An 18,576-nucleotide genomic window follows, 5' to 3' on the forward strand; every position below is an offset into this window, starting at 1 on the left:
CAATCACTTCTTATAAACACTTACACGTACCTGTACAAATTTGTTATACTTCTTACACTGAACTGGTACCATAATGATTTCATGTTAAGCTGTATCTTTTCAGAATAACTCTCAAAAATATAATATGCTTTTGTGATTGGATAGTTTCTCTTATGTGAGACACTGTACCTTTCATGACTTTAGCTGCTTGAAGAAAAATATTTCAATTACAGTGAAGTAGATATGCAGCAATGTATGCTGCACTGTTACCCTCACACTTAATTTCATAATTTGAGTAAACACTGTCCAAAATATGTCTGTTTTATTCTTTCTAGTGAATTTGCACAAATGGTAAAAAACGCAAACATGTAGCTGTGAACTCTGTACCTTCAGATTACCATTCCACTTTTCTAATCTTTACGCTACATGAAACTGATGTAACATTTGTATTCTTGAACACATTATATGGTAGGCTAGTGGAAGGTAATTTTGTGGCTTTAATCTTCACTCCAAAACATGCAAAGTTATCGTTTCAAGTTGTGAACAATGATGATAAGCGTGCTTAGGGGGGAAAAACTTTTTTATTAAAATTGGTTTTCATCCTTAATTAAGCCAGAATGGTAGATAGTGAGCCCTTACAAATAAATTCTTGAAAGTTTTACAGCCTCTGTTACTCATATTTGTCAGTATCCAGGTATTATCACTGTGATTCAAACATTCAGTCAGGTCCATAATCTGTGTCATAAGGTAAGCAATCCTTATCACACAAGGCGTAGGTGAATACACAATAAACGTCAGCTATCTCACATTTCCTTAATAAATGACCTACTCCCTCTATCTGATGTCACACACTAGTCTAATTTTTTCACTGTTATTGCAAAATGGCCCAATTTTTCTGCTGTTTTGTCTACAGTGTCCCAGATGTTCGGCTGTTGGGTGCACATAAGAGGCAGAAAAAATTAAAGTGTTACGATCCTCAACAAGTGAAAACTGTAAAGCCTGCAGCCAGTAGCACACAAATATGTTGTCTTAAGTGGAAAATAAATGTAATTTTTATTTTCAGTGGATGGTTCTCTGATAAGCTTCAACATAGATGTAGCTGTTATTGGTTTCAAAACCACTGATAGAGAAAATTAAATGAAATAGTTTAACAATGTATAAGATGAGTGCTCACGAGCAGTCTACACACTGGCTCAGTTGGAACAGAATGATAAGAATAAATTGATCATCATCTACTATACAACTTCATTTACATTGAAACACACTAGATATATTAAGCAGATGATTTAAGTGACATGAAGTTTCTATAGCGACCCTTCATTACGGTGAATGGCTATCCATCTCCATCTACATTACAGATACATGACCAGTAGAATGATTTTATTGCTTACTGTGGATCAAAATATATTGTTACCCAGTCTGGGTTTAATTCTGATCTGACACAGAATTTTTATTGTGACAAGAAGTTTTATTATAGCACAATGTTAGATGCAGCTACATTTTCTGTTACAAACTTCTGTGGAGTTTAACAACAATGCAAGAATTATTATTTGCTTTTATATCAGTTGACACTGTGCAGGAAAGTAATGGTATATTTATTTCTGTTCTACTTTATACTTTTCATGTAGTCTCTTCTGAAGGACTTCATTCATATAAAGTGTTTGTACTGATAAGTCATTAGTTGTTAAGTGCATATAGTACACTGAATAATAAAAATAACTACAATTTCAATAATTTTGGACAGTACCAAAGTTACACATTTCAGCGTAATGGTGTGTGGATATTTAATGTAAGCACTTCAAATTTTGAAAGGATACTATGTGAAGAAAATCTGTGCAACACACTGGGACTGACTGTGTAATTCAATGTGGTCATAGGAACAAATATACCATATGAACAAATTAATGTACAATAAAAAAGAAATAATTTCAATAGGTTACTTACGATTGTTGTGAAAACTGATTGCTTGAACTTCTCATTCGAAGAGCTAGCGACAGTGATGTATTGCCTTTAAATTCTTCAAAATAAAGCAACTCCTCCGCCGCAAGAGTTGTAGAGTCAGGATAAAATGGAAGACGATACCTATTCAGTGAGCGTAAAGTAGCATAGCCTTGCAAGTCTTGATGACTTAGTTTTGAGCTGGTAGCATCTGGAGAACTAGCAACACCCTCTGAAGATACACTGCCTGAAACATAACATAAGATATGGAAGAAATTTATCATTTATTTCCAATCCTTCTGACCAAGTAGTATTAAGAGAAAAGAACTGACAAAAAATGGCATCTAACACTAAAAATAAGCAATAGCTTTTTGACTATGTTTTCATTTTGATGGTGATACTAACATCTGTGAGCTCTTGTTTGGATACTATCATAAATTCTGCCTATGTCTACATGACTGTGCTGGCTGCATATACTGTGTGTGTGGTACTTTTTTGAATTGGACTTGATGGTCTATCTAATTTACAACAGTGGTGTGTTACAAGTATGTAATGTGTGCTGAAACAGAGTTAAGAGAGAATGTGATTAACTAATGAAGATAGGAAGGTTTGCATAGGATGGGTTGGGATATTTGGGCAAAAATGTGTAGCCTACGTTTCACAGTGACATGTAGAATGACAATGAGGTTTACAGCACAAGATGGCTGCATAACTAGTATCCAAGTAACATATAATATGAAATGAGTTTATTAATAAAAAGGTAAATAACCTTTTGTGAAACCAGTGTCTAGCATTTTCACATATGCAGGGCAGCCACACAAATGAAGCCGAAATTTATGCTGTACAACAGTAACCCTCAGCATTATAATATACACACACAAAAATTAGTACAGCTAGAAAACACAAGTACAGATAAATGGCAGATGGTAACAAATTAACAAAATATTCCGTCAGCACTGTAGTTAACAAAAATGTCAAGATGGTACACTGGTGTGCAAAACTTAAGACTGAATGTAACTTTCACATGACGTGTCACTGCCAAGTAACAGTTTGATGAAACTTGCACCAAATGTAGAAAGACTTGCTACACTATATTACAGAATGTATCTGAAGGAAATGTGCAACGAGGCAAACAGAAATGACACTTTTTATTAAAAGACAATAATTACACTGAAGTCTGTGATATTTACGATGGTCCCTTGAACATTACAAATGGCAAGCCAAGGCTCTTAATAGTGTGTGAGATTATCGTGGCCACCAGTGTGTGCTCTGCAGCAGGCTCCCATGCTAGTCACATGGTTGGCACAGAGTTCTTGTGATAGGGCAATCCACTCCTATGCCAGCATGACTGGCAACTGCTGGATTGTCATTGGTGCATGCGGACGTACTGCAGTACATCTCCCTAACACATCCTGCCACATGTGTTCAATGGGATGTGATTCAGGAGAACAGATGGGCCAGTCCATTTGACAGATAGCCTCTCATTTCAAGGCCTCCTCCACCTGCGCAGTTCGACACAGTTGCATAACATTTTGCCACACCACACCATAATACCAGGACCACTCCAATGATCATGTTTGACATGTTAGTCAGTCAGTTAGTTAATTACATGTTCCACAGACCTTTTGAACAGTTCTTTAATTAAAATGATGTGGAACAAGTCAGTTTGCAGCATATGTATAAATGTTTGCTGTTAACATAAATGAACAAGTTATTTTTTAGTCCTACTAACACAACTACACTTACAAACTAGTTTTTTTCCTTTTGCAGGTTACCAGTTTTTAAAGAGAAATTTGTCCATGGAATAGAAAGAGCTGTCCACAAGAAATGAATTCAGGTTAAATATAAAACTTGCTTTGCTACCTGTCAGACTTTCATGTTACTGGGAAAATTATCTATAATTTTGTTGCTGCATACTGAACTCCTTTCTGTGCCACTGACAGCTTTAATAACAGGTAACAGAGGTAATTTTTTCCTAAGGTATTTCAGGTGTGGACATCACTGCTCTTCCCAAGTTGTGATGGATTATTTTTGATAAATTTCATTAATGAATGTGTGTGTCGTGATGGTGCAGTTAAAACACACAACTCCTTGATGAGGTACCTACATGATGACTGCGGGTGAATACCACAATTATTCTTAGTCCTTGTTTGTGTGCAATCAATACTTTCTTTCTAAGTGATGAGTTCTCCACAAAATTATTCTGTAAGAAGTTGTTGTTGTTGTTGTTGTTGTTGGTTGTTGTTATGGTCTTCAGTCCAGAGACTGGTTTGATGCAATTCTACATGCTACTCTATCCTGTGCACAGTTCTTCATCTCTGAGTAACTACTGCAACCTACATCCTTCTGAATCTGCTTACTGTATTCATCCCTTGGTCTCCCTCTATGATTTTTACCCTCCAAGCTTCCCTTCAACACTAAACTGGTGATCCCTTGATGCCTACCAACCAATCCCTTCTTCTAGTCAAGTTGTGCCACAAATTCCTCTTCTCCCCAATTCTATTCAGTACCTCATCATTAGTTACATGATCAACCCATTTAATCTTCAGATTCTTCTGTAGCACCATATTTCGAAAGATTCTACTCTCTTCTTGTCTAAACTATTTATCATCCATGTTTCACTTCCATACGTGGCTACACTTCATACATATACTTTCAGAAACAACTTCCTGACACTTAAATCTATACTCAATGTTATCAAATCTCTCTTCTTCAGAAACTTTTTCCTTGATGTTGTCGGCCTACATTTTATATCCTCTCTACTTCGACCATCATCAGTTATTTTGCTCTCCAAATAGCAAAACTAATTTACTACTTTAAGTGTTTCATTTCCTAATCTAATTCCCTTAGCATCACCCAATTTAATGCTACTACACTCCATTATGCTCCTTTTGCTTTTGTTGATGTTCACCTTATAAAGCCTCCTTTGAAGACACTGTCCATTCTGTTCAACTGCTCTTCCAGGTCCTTTGCTGTCTCTGACAGAATTACAATGTCATCAGCAAACCTCAAAGTTTTTATTTCTTCTCCATGAATTTTAATTCCTACCTTGAATTTTTCTCTTGTTTCCTTCACTGCTCGTTCCTTATACAGATTGAATAACATGAGGGATAGTCTACAACCCTGTCTCATTCCCTTCCCAACCAGTTTCCCTTCCATGTCCCTCGACTCTTATAACTGCCACCTGGTTTCCGTACAAATTGTAAATAGCCTTTTGCTCCCTGTATTTGACACCTGCCACCTTCAGAATTTGAAAGAGAGTATTCCAGTCAACATTGTCAAAAGCTTTCTCCAAGTCTACAGATGCTAGAAAAGTTGGTTTGCCTTTCCTTAATGTTCCAACATTTCGACGGAATCCTAACTGATCTTCCCCAAGCTCGGCTTCTATCTGTTTTTTCATACAGAATTTGTGCCAGTATTTGTGTGGCTCTCCCAAGGCTATCAGTAGTTCTAATGGAATGTCGTCTACGCCCGTAACCTTGGTTTGACTTAGATCTTTCAGTGCTCTTTCAAATTCTTCATGCAGTATCGTATCTTCCATTTCATTTTAATCTATGTCCTCTTCCATTTCCATAATATTACTGTCAAGTACATCACCCTAGTATAGACCCTCTAGATACTCCTTCCACCTGTCTGCTTTACCTTCTTTGCTTAGAACCGGTTTTCCGCATGAGCTCTTGATATTCATACAGGTAGTTTTCTTTTCTCCAAAGGTCTCTTTAATTTTCCTGTAGGCTGTATTTATCTTACCCCTAGTGGTATATGCCTCTACATCCTTACATTTGTCCTCTAGCCATCCCTGCTTAGCCATTTTGCACTTCCTGTCGATCTCATTTTTGAGACGTATGTATTCCTTTGCGCCTGCTTCATTCACTGCATTTTTATATTTTCTCCTTTCATCAATTAAATTCAGTCTCTTCTGTTACCCAAGGATTTCTACTAGCCCTCATCTTTTTACCTACTTGATCCTCTGCTGCCTTCACTATTTCGTCTCTCAAAGGTACCCATTCTCCTCCTATGGTATTTCTTTCCTCTGATCTTGTCAATTGTTCCCTAATGCTCTCTCTGAAACTCTCTACAACCTGTGGTTCTCTCAGTTTATCCACGTCCAACCTCCTTAAAATGCCATCTTTTTGCAGTTTCTTCAGTTTTAATCTACATTTCATAACCAATAAATTGTGGTCAGAGTCCACATCTGTCCCTGGATATGTCTTACAATTTAAAACCTGGTTCCTAAATAGCAGTCTAACCACAGTATAATCTATATGAAATCTTCCAGTGTCTCCAGGCATCTTCCACGTATACAACCTTCTGTCACGATTCTTAAACCAAGCTATGATTTAGTATGCCCTGTGCAAAATTCTACCAGGTGGCTTCCTCTTTCATTCCTGACACTCATTCCATATTCACCTACTACTTTTCCTTCTCTTCCTTTTCCTACTATTGAATTCTAGTTCCCCGTGACTATTAAACTTTCGTGTCCCTTCACTATGTGAATAATTTCTTTTATCGCATCACACTTTTCTTCAATATCTTCATCATCTGCAGAGCTAGTTGGCACATAAACTTGTACCACTAAGGTAGGCGTGTGCTTCATGTCTGTCTTGGCTACAATAATGCATTCACTATGCTCTTCTTAGTAGCTTACGTGTGCTCCAATTTTTTTTTTTATTCGTTACTAAACCTACTCCTGCATTACCCCTTTTTGATTTTGTCTTTATAATCCTGTATTGACCTGACCAGAAGTCTTGTTCCTCCTGCCACCAAACTTCACTAATTCCCACTATATCTAACTTTAACCTATCCATTTCTCTTTTTAAATTTTTTAACTTACCTACCTACTTGATTAAGAAATCTGACATTCCATGCTCTGGTCCATAGAATGTCAGTTTTCTTTCTCCTGGTGACGACGTCCTCCTGAGTAGTCTCCACCCGGAGATCTGAATGAGGGACTATTTTACCTCTGGAATATTTTACCCAAGAGGATGCCATCATCATTTAACCATACAGTAAAGCTGTGTGCCCTTGGGAAAAATTATGGCTGTAGTTTCCCCTTGCTTTCAGCCATTCACAGTACCAGCACAGCAAGGCCGTTTTGGTTAATGTTACAAGGCCAGATCAGTCAATCATCCATACTGTTGCCCCGGCAACTACTGAAAAGGTTGCTGCCCCTCTTCAGGAACCACACGTTTGTCTGGCCTCTCAACATATACCCCTGTGTTGTAGTTGCACCTACGGTACAGCTATCTGTATCGCTGAGGCACGCAAGCCTCCCCACTGACGGCAAGGTCCGTGGTTCATGGGGGTTTGTAAAACATTATTGAGTAGAAATATGCAAAATATGCCTGCAGATTGATGCAAGACTAGCAATTACACTAAGAGCAAAAGTAGCTGAACTTAATTTTTTGAGAAGCCTGTTAATACGTTTCTTACAGTTCAAGTTTTCACAAACTTGCAGACCCACAAATCTGGAGCATTCTATCGTATTTAGTGATTCCTGTTCATGCACTACCAAAATTGATGGTATGACTATTTATTGCACAGAATTGAATGTATGGTGTTTTCTAACAACTGGGAGAGTCTATTTTCAGAGAAAATTTTGGTGATCTTTTAAAGAACATCACTAACAATCTTTTCCATTGATTTCTTTCTAATGGTGCCTATTGTAACACTATCATTTGCAAAAAGTAACAATTCTGCTTGTTGAATGTTAAGTAGAAGTTCAGTCAAATGTATAAGGAATATGAGTGGACCCATAATTGAACCCTGTTGCACTTCCTTTGTGATGTCTCGCCAATCACTAAAATTTTCTACCTTTCCAACAGTGTTTGAATTATTCAGCACATGTTTGTTAAATATGATTCAAACCAGTTGTGTACGAAACCACAAATTCCACAAAACTTAAGTTTTGTTAAGAATGTACTATGATCTACAAACTCAAATACCTTGGAAAGATAACAAAAAAGTACTAACTGCTGATATTTTATTATTCAAGAATTGTAATACTTGGCGAGTGAATGTAGGAACAGCATTCTCAGTCTAGCAACCCTTCTGGAATCCAAAACGTGATATGCTAAGTAATTTCTAATTAAATGTGAGACTATTCTGGAGTACATTACTATTTTGAATATTTTTGGAAAAGATATCAGTACAGAAATTGGGTGATGCATTACATGTATCACCAAGAACATTACTTATTAAGCTAAAGCAACTTTTAAGAATTCTGTTTGAAAGTCAATAAATTAGAATTTTTATAATTGTACTATTTGCAGTGAAGGATGTTTGTGTTACATCTAGTTTCTTGAAGTTTTGTGCAATGGTATTTTTAATATAGTCTCTTACTTATTCAACTGAAAAATTTAATCCTATTTTTGCTGCTACATTTAGAAAGGGCTTGTAAAAAGAAAATGGAACAGGTGAATTGTCAGTCATGACATCATCATTTAATTCAATTGTTATGGTAACTTATACCCTGACAAGCTGTCCTGTCTCCCATTTGACAGTATCCCATGCAGTTTTAACCTATTTTCTCCATTATTTATTTCTGCCAGGACATGCATACTTTTGGAGATTTTCATAACTTCTCTTAAAAGACTACAGTACTTTTTGTAGTATGCACGTAACATTTGATCTTTACTTATTTTGTCCTTTATACAAATTTCCCTCTTCCTATTACATGAGATTTTAATTCCCCTAGTTTTCGACCATAGCTTCTGTGTTTTTAATGAATTTTCTGGATAACCTTTTAGGAAAGCTACTTCAAATACGGACACTGTTATATCCTGCAACTAGTGTGTGTGCGCTCTGAGGATGGTGTAGCCATGTATGCATGTTTAAATCCATCACCAACTGTATCACAGTGGGCTGACTGCTGGTGGCCATCTGTGGGAAGTGTGCCTGTGGCGAGATCTCCACTGTGCCGTCTACTGGCGACTCGCACATATAAATCCACAGAGCAGCGCTAGCCGAGTTATCTTGTGCATTTTGTCAGTGAGCCATTCATGTTAGTGTATTGTGTCTTGTTACGTAGGGATCCACAGGAGTCTGTTTTCAGTTGTAATTGAGTGCTTCATGAATACAGCCATATTTGGGTTACTTTGGACAGGTCTCATGTATTACGTAGTTAGTACACACTTGACAGCACGTTTGGATCGGTTTCAGTGTGTGCAATGTTTATTTGGAGGAAATGATCCTGCATTTTGGAAAGACCTATGATGTGCAGCAACATATATGCTGCACATTTTCATATTACGAAAGTATGAATTCAAATTCCACCAAAAAGCAAGTTAGTTTCCGGAGCATTGAAATCGAGTTTGCAATGCCCTTTTGTAAGCCAACCATACCTCATGCCACCTGATCTCACCAGCTAATGACAGCAGATTCAGAGCATAGGACACATGTTGTAGTCAGTCAATAGCAAGATCACTGTTAAGTAGTGTGAACACACAAAGAGGAAAAGTTAATGGTTTACAGTAATATACATAGTGTAGCTGCAGAAAAAACCAAGCTTTCATATATAATATTCGCCTTGAAGATTAGTAAGCTACAACATTCACAATACTGTTAGAAAGAGATTTGTTTTAGCAGATGCCAGACAATGCCAGAAAACAAGCATTATTGTGAGTGCGCAGCTGCGGTGATGTAGGAAGCCCACATGTTTGTATGTATAAAGCATTAAGAGACCTTACATTACGCCATAAAAGAAACAGGATATCAAAGGAGACTCCAAGAGCATTGGAATTTCGTAAGCCTACTAAAATAGATAATTAGGCTTGCAGGGCACATTGGTTTGTCCAGATTCACAATGAAGTAGGTGACACATGATATTAAGCCTTTCAGTGTGGATTTTGGGGAACCAGTTTTCTCGCAGTAACAGTAAAATATTGTCTCATGTTTGGTTCTTTATTATGGCATAATGCCACACATGCTAGAAGACGAAAATGTGCATTTGAAATTCAGTGAACAGTTGAGAATAGCCAATATTGTGGAATGAAACTGTTTGTTTCACGCAAATTAACTGCCTCTGCAGAAAAGATTAATGAAAGACAAATTTCTTTAGCAGAGTGACAAAAATAAGTTCATTATTCTGTAAGGTGATTCATGCTTGACTGCCAAAAATGTGAAAATAAAATCAAATCAGGAAACTTAAACTAATAAAATATTTTTGCCTTCTATAATTATGTGAATGATTTAAATTCACTTGATAGCTCCCGGCCACAGGAATCTGTTTGGTTTTCATTTGACATGGGAACTATAAACAAAGACGAAACAGCAAAATCACTTAATGCAAACACGAATCACGTGGAGACTACCCCACTCCCGACTACAACTCCGACAACTCTGTGCATGCGCGAAACTGGCATCTAGAGTACGTGAGAAAATTTTTTATCGTTAGCATCTGGCTGCTTGCTGCTACTGCTGATACCTAACAGCCATACTTCAAGTAGCCAGAAGCAGGAGAAGGTACTGTTCATACATGAGTCTACTGTGCATGCGCATGAGCCCGCTGGTGACTGCTCAAACAAACTAAATGTAAACAGTTTTGATATCACGCTCATAGAAAGCAGTTTACTAATACAAATTTTTGCATAGTCTTTACCCTAAGACCTCTGACACATTTTTGCTGTTTGCAGACCCTTGTGCATGCACAGTGTTTTGTTGTAGTAAATGGCGCATTTACCATGCAACTACAGTTTTATTTATTTTTTTTAATTCTCTCATTTATGTTTTATTGCTGCAGTATTATTCTACAGTAGCACAATACAGTAACTTTATTTGCTCGAGTAACAGTTCTTACCAGCCAAAACTACAAAAATTTAACTGAAAACTAAAACAATGAAAAATTCCTGGAATTCCGAAAAATTCCCTGGTTTTCCCCAGTTTTCTCACAGATGAAAAAATTGCCAGGAGTTTCCCCAGTTCTCCCGGGTCGTATACACCCTGACATTGTTTCCAATAGTAGCACACATCGACACAAGCCTGCATTTCCTGTGGAGTAAGCAGTCGCAATATACATCATGTACACATCGTAGACATTTGAAAAATTCTTTTAAAATTGTGAGAGTTCTCCCAACTGTTAACACAAGGATGTGTGCAAGCTGTCTCACAGTGACATGTCATCACAAATAATGTCACCTGCTCTGTTGATCACAGTTTCTCTTACAGCAGTAACATGTGCACCTGCTCCTCCCTGCAATTCAGCATCTTCCCAGCCATTTTTGAAAGCATGATGCCAATGGAAACATGCTTCATGAGATACTTCAGAGCTTACATAAGCTCTCTTTATCTCATTGTACATTCAGGTAGCATTTTTCTTCTAGGGAAAACAAAACTTTATAGCACAATGCTGTTCATGAAAATCACCCATGACAATGTTTATAGAGCTGATTATGAAACACGTTCACCCTCACAAGCTGCCATTACACATTAGAGTATGTAATTCAACAGCACATGGACAGGAGTTGCAAGCAGTCATTCAAGTACGGAGAAAAATTCGGTACCAGTCTTCCTTGAACATCCTTTGTATATTGTGGTCCCGTTCTGTTCCAATTTCTTTCAAGACTGTCTGTCTACAACCTGACTAACTTAAAAAATGTGCCTCTCTGACTCCAATAATCACACGAACTTTGTTTGTGTGCTTGTGGCCCCCTTACACTTTCTGCAAGATGGTTGGTTGGTTTAAAAGGGGGAAGGGGACCAAACTGCGAGGTCATCACTCCCTTGTTCTTAGTAGTACAATTACCCAAGGGAAAGAAAAAAACAAAGAAAACGTATGGCACAACAATAGAAGCAAGGATGAACCAGGAGAACGACAGGACAATGAACACTACAATGGATCAAAAAGGACAAGAAAACCCCAGTGAGATGCAAGAAACAGGAAGAGGAGATTAAAAACAAGAAATCAGATTACTATGGCTGGCTGACCATGAGAATAAAAAAGGTGAAGCCAGCCACTCTGTAACACATTAAAACCTCCACCCTAAAAGCCTTAGGGTGGAGGACACAGATGGACGAAGGACATGAGCTAAAACTCAGATCAAATGATAAAACCCACCCTCAAGAATAAAACATAAAACTAAAGGTGCTGTTGAGGCATTGTCACCCTAAAACTGAAGGCAGGGTGCTGGGAAAGTTAAAAGTCTTCCGCACAGTGGCTAGAAGTGGGCAATCCAGCAAGAGGTGGACGACTGTCATTTGGGAGCCACAGCAAAACTGATGTGGGTCCTCGCAATGGAGGAGGTAACCATGTGTGAGCCATGTATGGCCAATGCGGAGTCGACAAAGGACAACTGATTCCCTGGGAGAAGCCCACAGGGAAGACTTCCACACATTAGCAGTCTCCTTAATGACACACAGTTTGTTGTGCCTACTGTTATGCCACTCCCTCTCCCAAAGCCGAAAAACCTTGTGGTGTAAGGCAGAACACAGGTCAGTTTCAGAGATGCCCATCTCCAGGAGCAGTTTCTGCGTAATCTGTTTGGCCAGCCTGTCAGCAAGTTCATTGCATGGGATTCCGAGGTGTCCTGGGGTCCACATAAACACCACTGAACAACTGGACCACTCCAAGGCATAGATGGACTCCTGAATGTTCACTACCAAAGGATGGCATGGGCAGCACTCATCGATAGCTTGTAAGCTGCTCAGGGAGTTAGAACAGAGAAGAAACGACTCACCAGAACAGATGTACTGGAGTGCACGAGATAGGACCACAAGATCTGCAGTGAATACCCTGCAGCCAGCGGACAAGGAATGCTGTTCAATATGGCCTCTGTAGACATAGACAAAGCCAACATTAGCATCAGCCATCAAGCCATCAGTGTAAACAACTTCAGAGCCCTGGAACATGTAAAGAATCGAGAGGAAATGACAGCGTATAGCTGTGGGGTTAATAGAGTCCTTAGCGCCACGCAAAAGGTCCAGACGAAGTTTCAGCCTAGGTGTATGTGAATGGACCTCAAGTAGAGGTGGTAAAGGGAAGGATTCCAGTTCTGAGAGAAGGGATCGCATGCGAACCGCAATCATGAGCCCTGACCTGGGCCGCCGATGTGGGAGATGAACTGTCTCGGGTGAAAAAAGGAGACGGTAATTCAGATGCTCAGGAGAACTACGAATCTGTGCAACATAACTGCCGAGCAGTTGTGCGCGTCGAATCCACAATTGAGGGACTCTGGCCTCCACCAGGAGACTGGACTCCAGACGCATTCTAAAAGCTCCTGTCACTAGGCGAACGCCACAGTGGTGCACTGGGTCAAGTAAATGCAATGCTGAGGTTGGCACCGAACTGTAAACCAGACTCCCATAGTGAAGGCGGAATTGAACAAGGGCTCTGTAGAGCTGCAACAGCGTAGAGCAATCTACACCCCAGTTGGTGTTGCTCAGGCAGAGGAGAGCATTGAGGTGCTGCCAGCACTCCCGCTCAAGCTGACGAAGGTGAGGTAGCCAAGTCAATCGGACATCAAAAAGAAGTCATAAGAATCTCCACTAAAGTGAGTGGGTCATCATTAAGATAAAGTTGAGGTTCTGTATGAAAGGTACGACGCCGACAGAAGTGGCTGAAAAATGGAAGCCTGTGGAGGAGCAGAAGCCATCTGCATACAGAGAAGGTGAGACCGATGGCCCTACAGCTGCTGCTAGGCCATTGATGGCCACTAAAAATAGAGATACACTCAATACGGAACCCTGCAGAATGCCATTCTGCTGAATATGTGGGGAAATTACTGCTTTTAAAAAAACTTGTGCCATGTCGCCATTCAACAAGTGGCAGTGATTAAAGCGGCAGTGCCCTATTCGCAAACAAGCTAACATTACTTCCTCACAGTGAGACAGCGAGGAAGTCGACCAGGCTGTTGGGAGAGGTTTGAGTTTGTTCCCATGAAGGGAGCACCAATGGTCATGCCAAAGTGATGTGATACGACGATAGAGAGAATTACGAATATCTTGCGAGGGAACAGAGTAAGAGGCGAGCCGACCAAGATGGACTGCGGCCTTGGCTGCAGCATCATTCCCAGGCACACCAACATGGCCAGGAACCCACATGAACATCACTTGGGCTCCCCCATCCAGGAACAAATGGAGGAAGCCCTGGATTCATCAAACAATATCATGGACTGGATCTGGATCATTCAGACTCTGAAGGGCACTGAGGGAGTCATAACAGATCACACAGCGAGTGAGCAGGTGCCACCAAATGTAGTGAACAGCCTGATAGAGGGCAAAGAGCTCTGTGGTAAAAATTGTGCACTGGTTGAGAAGCCGGTATTGAAACTTACGTCATTTTTCAAAGCTGTTTCACAGAGGAAGACTGCACTGTAGTTCCTTCTCTAGATTGTCGCACAGATGACAAAATGATAGATATCAAAATAGATGACAGAGGGATAGAAAAACAATTAAAATCGTTCAAAAGAGGAAAGGCCACTGGACCTGATGGGATACCAGTTCGATTTTACACAGAGTACGCGAAGGAACTCGGCCGCCTTCTTGCAGCGGTGTACTGTAGGTCTCTAGAAGACCGTAGCTTTCCGAAAGATTGGAAAAGGGCACAGGTCATCCGCATTTTCAAGAAGGGACGTCGTACAGATGTGCAAAACTATAGACCTATATCTCTAACATTGATCAGTTGTAGAATTTTGGAACGCGTATTATGTTGAGTATAATGACTTTTCTGGAGACTAGAAATCTACTTTGTAGGAATCAGCATGGGTTTCAAAAAAGACAATCGTGTGAAACCCAGCTCGCGCTATTCGTCCATGAGACTCAGAGAGCCTTAGACATGGGTTTCCAGGTAGATGCTGTGTTTCTTGACTTCCGCAAGGCATTTGATACAGTTCCCCACAGTCGTTTAATTAACATGGACTACCAGACCAATTGTGTGATTGGATTGAAGAGTTCCTAGATAACAGAATGCAGCACGTCATTCTCAATGGAGAGAAGTCTTCCGCAGTAAGAGTGATTTCAGGTGTGCCGCAGGGGAGTGTCTTAGGACCGTTCCTATACACAATATATATTAATGACCTTGTGTATAACATCGGAAGTTCACCGAGGCTTTTTGCGGATGATGCTGTCGTATATTGACAGGTTGTGACAATGGAAAATTGTACTGAAATTCAGGAGGATCTGCAACAAATTGATGCATGGTGCAGGGAATGGCAATTGAATCTCAATGTAGACAAGTGTAATGTGCTGCGAATACATAGAAAGAAAGATCCCTTATCATTTAGTTACAATATGGTAGGTCAGCAACTGGAAGCAGTTAATTCCATAAATTACCTGGGTGTAGGCATTAGGAGCAATTTAAAATGGAATAATCACATAAAATCAGTCATCAGTAAAGCAGATGCCAGACTGAGATTCATTGGAAGAAACCTAAGGAAATGCAGACTGGAAGAAACCTAAGGAAATTCAGACCGAAAACAAAGGAAGTGGGTTACAGTACACTTGTTCGCCGACTGCTTGAATACTGCTCACCAGTGTGGGACCCGTACCAGATAGGAACGACAGAAGATATAGAGAAGAGCCAAGAGAGAGCAGCGTGCTTTGTTATAGGCTCATTTAGTAATCGCAAAAGCATTACCGAGATGATAGACAAACTCTAGAGGAAGACTCCGCAAGAGAGATGCTCAGTAGCTCGGTATGAGCTTTTGTTGAAGTTTTGAGAACACCGAGGAGTCAAGCAGTATATTGCTCCCTCCTACATATATCTTGCGAAGAGACCATGAGGATAAAATCAGATAGATTAGAGCCCACACAGTGGCATACAGATAATCTTTCTTTCCACAAACTTTACGAGAGTGGAATAGAAGGGAGAACCGATAGAAGTACTCAAGGTACCCTCCACCATACACTGTCAGGTGGCTTGCAGAGTATGGATGTAGATGCACATGTAGATCCCTGATTACAAAAGCACAGCAAACACCATGGGCAGACTTGGAACTATCCGTGTACAAGAATACACTATCGGCAAGTTATGAGCGAAGAAATTTGCAGCTATCGGTCAGCTTGGGAGTTGAATCCTTTGGGAACGAGCTGAGATAAAAATGAACACAAACCTGTGCCTGAAGCCAAGGTTGTGAAGAGCTCTCACTTATTTGGAAAGTGGCAGGAAGTCTGAACTGCAGCTGCTGAAGCAGGTGATGAAAGTTGACGCCGGGAGGCAGCAGAGAAGAAACGTACATCTCGTATTGGCGGTCAAGAATGTCATCAAACATGGGTCAAAGGTTGGGTGGCCTGGCATGGAAGAAAGCCAACATGCATACCTACTGAGAATAATGTCGTGCGGGTGTGACCATGGTAGTTCACTGGCTTCTGCATATAGACTCTCAACTGGGCTAGTACGGAAGGCACCAGTGGCAAGACGGATCCCCAAATGGTGGAGGAGTAGACAATGCATCCATAATACAACTTGGAGTGGACAATAGATCGATAGAGGCGGAGGAGGACAGTCCGGTCAGCTCCCCAAGAGGTACCACTCAATACACGAAGGACATCAAGGGACCGGGTGCAGCGTGCAGCCAGGTAAGACATGTGAGGAGACCAACTGAGTTTCCTATTGAACGTAAGCCCTAAGAACTTCGTTGCACCCACGAATGGGAGATCGTTTTGGCTGAGTCACAAGGACTGTGGAAGGAACGCCTTGTACTGCCAGAAGAGGACGCAAACTGATTTGGTAGCAGAAAAGCGGAAACCATTTGTGACACTCCACAAATAGAGACGGTCCAGACAACACTGAAGACAGCCTTGCAGGAGACACGTCCGCTGGGAGCTGCAATAAAGAGCAAAGTCGTCAACGGAGAGAGAGCTGGAAATGCCAGCTGGAAGGCAGTCCATAATTGGGTTGGGGATGACACTCAGTACGGAGCCCTGAGGGACCCTGTTCTCCTGTGAAAAGGTGTGGTATAAGGAGGAACCCACATGTACCCGGAAAACTCTGTCTGTAAAAATTCCCGGATGAAAGTGAGAAGACAAATGCGGAGGCCCATATGTGCATAGTGCGTAGAATGCCTGTCCGCCAACAGGTATCGTACGCTTTCTCCAAATCAAAGAACATGGCTTCATAGTAAAAGAAGTATTGTAGAATTAGCAATTCAAAGAGATGAAAGAGATTGCGCAACTCATTGTCAGACTGCAAAAGAAGGCCCCTGTGGAATATAATACCCTGGACCATATTTCCATATTTAAGCTCTTATGAGGTGTGATGGTAATGGAAACATCTCCCAGCTTGTCACAAGTGTGTAACGCCAGTGACTGGGCAGAGGATGCCGTTTTTATAAGGACTGACTCTGACCACATTTTGGAGAAGCCCTCCACCTCTCCAAACTAGTACCCTTAATGCTCTACAAAAAACTGAGGCTTCATCGAGACAAAGGAGTCCCCATCAGCTCTCGTAGATATGAGGTATCAGAGTGAATAAGGTTCACTGGCATCCTTAGCCTGGCGTTCCACCCATGGTGTGGTCACGGAGAGGAACGAGTTAGGATCATACTTCCTTGCATTGTACTGAGACTTGGAACACTTGGAGACTGCTGGAATTTGATTACTAGCAATTGATGATGTGGTACACTTCATCAGGTGTCATCCACCCTGATGCCACCCACTCTGACCAGGGTATCTCCCCATGGGCACCCCCCAGCCGCAGCAAAGGCCACCTGATAGGATGGCTATTGCTGGGAGTCCCGATGCCCCAGGGTGACAGGCATCTACTCCGTGGCATACATGGGGAGTTAATGGCGCAGGCATCAGCAGAGTGATCCCTGTGTGGTCAGGGAAAATGACACAATATAGCGGGTGAAGGAAATCGCACCCAGCTAGATGTCTTCTCTCAAGAGATGGAGGATGAGCAGGACTGCAATGCCACGACAAGAAAGTGGGCTAAAGATCTCAATGCACAATGGACACGATGCACCATGTAAGGCGCCCTTCCCCAATTGGCTCGGTTTTCGGGAAAATTTTGAAAAGTGGGAGTCAAACCCTACAGGGGACCATCACATAAAGACCGAAAGTTGAGACACTCCTAGTTGCCTCTTACGACATGCAGGAACACCTTGGGTCTATTCTAACCCCCAGGCCCACTGGGGGGTCTGCAAGATGTTCAGCTAACACAGATCAACACTGATTTCCCTTTCCTGATTGTGGCACTGTAAAACATCCCAAACCCCACACGAGTGTGTGCTGTTGCTGCTCCTATTTCCTACATTTAATACTATACTGTTAAGTTGTTAACCCGGCTGTGTCCTGCTTCTCCTATTATAAATACCTAATCCTCTCCATCAAAATCTCTGCGCAAGGCTCTATCTTCTCTGTACCCTTGCTAAGACTGGCACTATGTTTCACAATGGTTGTGACCTCATATTCTACGCCTAGCTTTTCATGTAGCCTCTGGGCTACAACTCTCCTGTGACCGCTGCCTAACAGTAGGACTCTTTTCTTCATACTTTACTTTTCTATCAATCTAGCCTTAAAGTTGTTCCTATGAGTCTGCTGCACTCCATTTTGCTCAAAACCTGGTCAAAGCTCTTCTCGAGGTAACAAGTTAAACTAGTTGCTAATTGGAATCTGAAGTGTGATTTCTACCGTTTTCTCCCTTTACTTATTTCTTGTCACCTTTTTTCAGCACCTCCTTCAACCTATCTCATTCAAAATATGACACTACTACTTCTGTCTGAA

At 40.8% G+C, this 18,576-nt stretch overlaps 1 protein-coding gene across 1 annotated transcript in view; it reads right to left on the bottom strand.

Annotated features, from left to right (window-relative positions):
- The window catches only part of LOC126298424 (rapamycin-insensitive companion of mTOR-like), a gene marked incomplete in the record, with an annotated part of 194,615 nt that overhangs the window by 49,912 nt on the left and 126,127 nt on the right, over nucleotides 1-18,576 (bottom strand). Inside the window, 1 exon segment of the mRNA XM_049989753.1 lies at nucleotides 1,924-2,164. Within this exon segment, the coding sequence (XP_049845710.1) occupies nucleotides 1,924-2,164 (241 nt within the window).

Source organism: Schistocerca gregaria, chromosome X (genome assembly GCF_023897955.1).
Source record: "Schistocerca gregaria isolate iqSchGreg1 chromosome X, iqSchGreg1.2, whole genome shotgun sequence".
Lineage (NCBI taxonomy): Eukaryota > Metazoa > Arthropoda > Insecta > Orthoptera > Acrididae > Schistocerca > Schistocerca gregaria.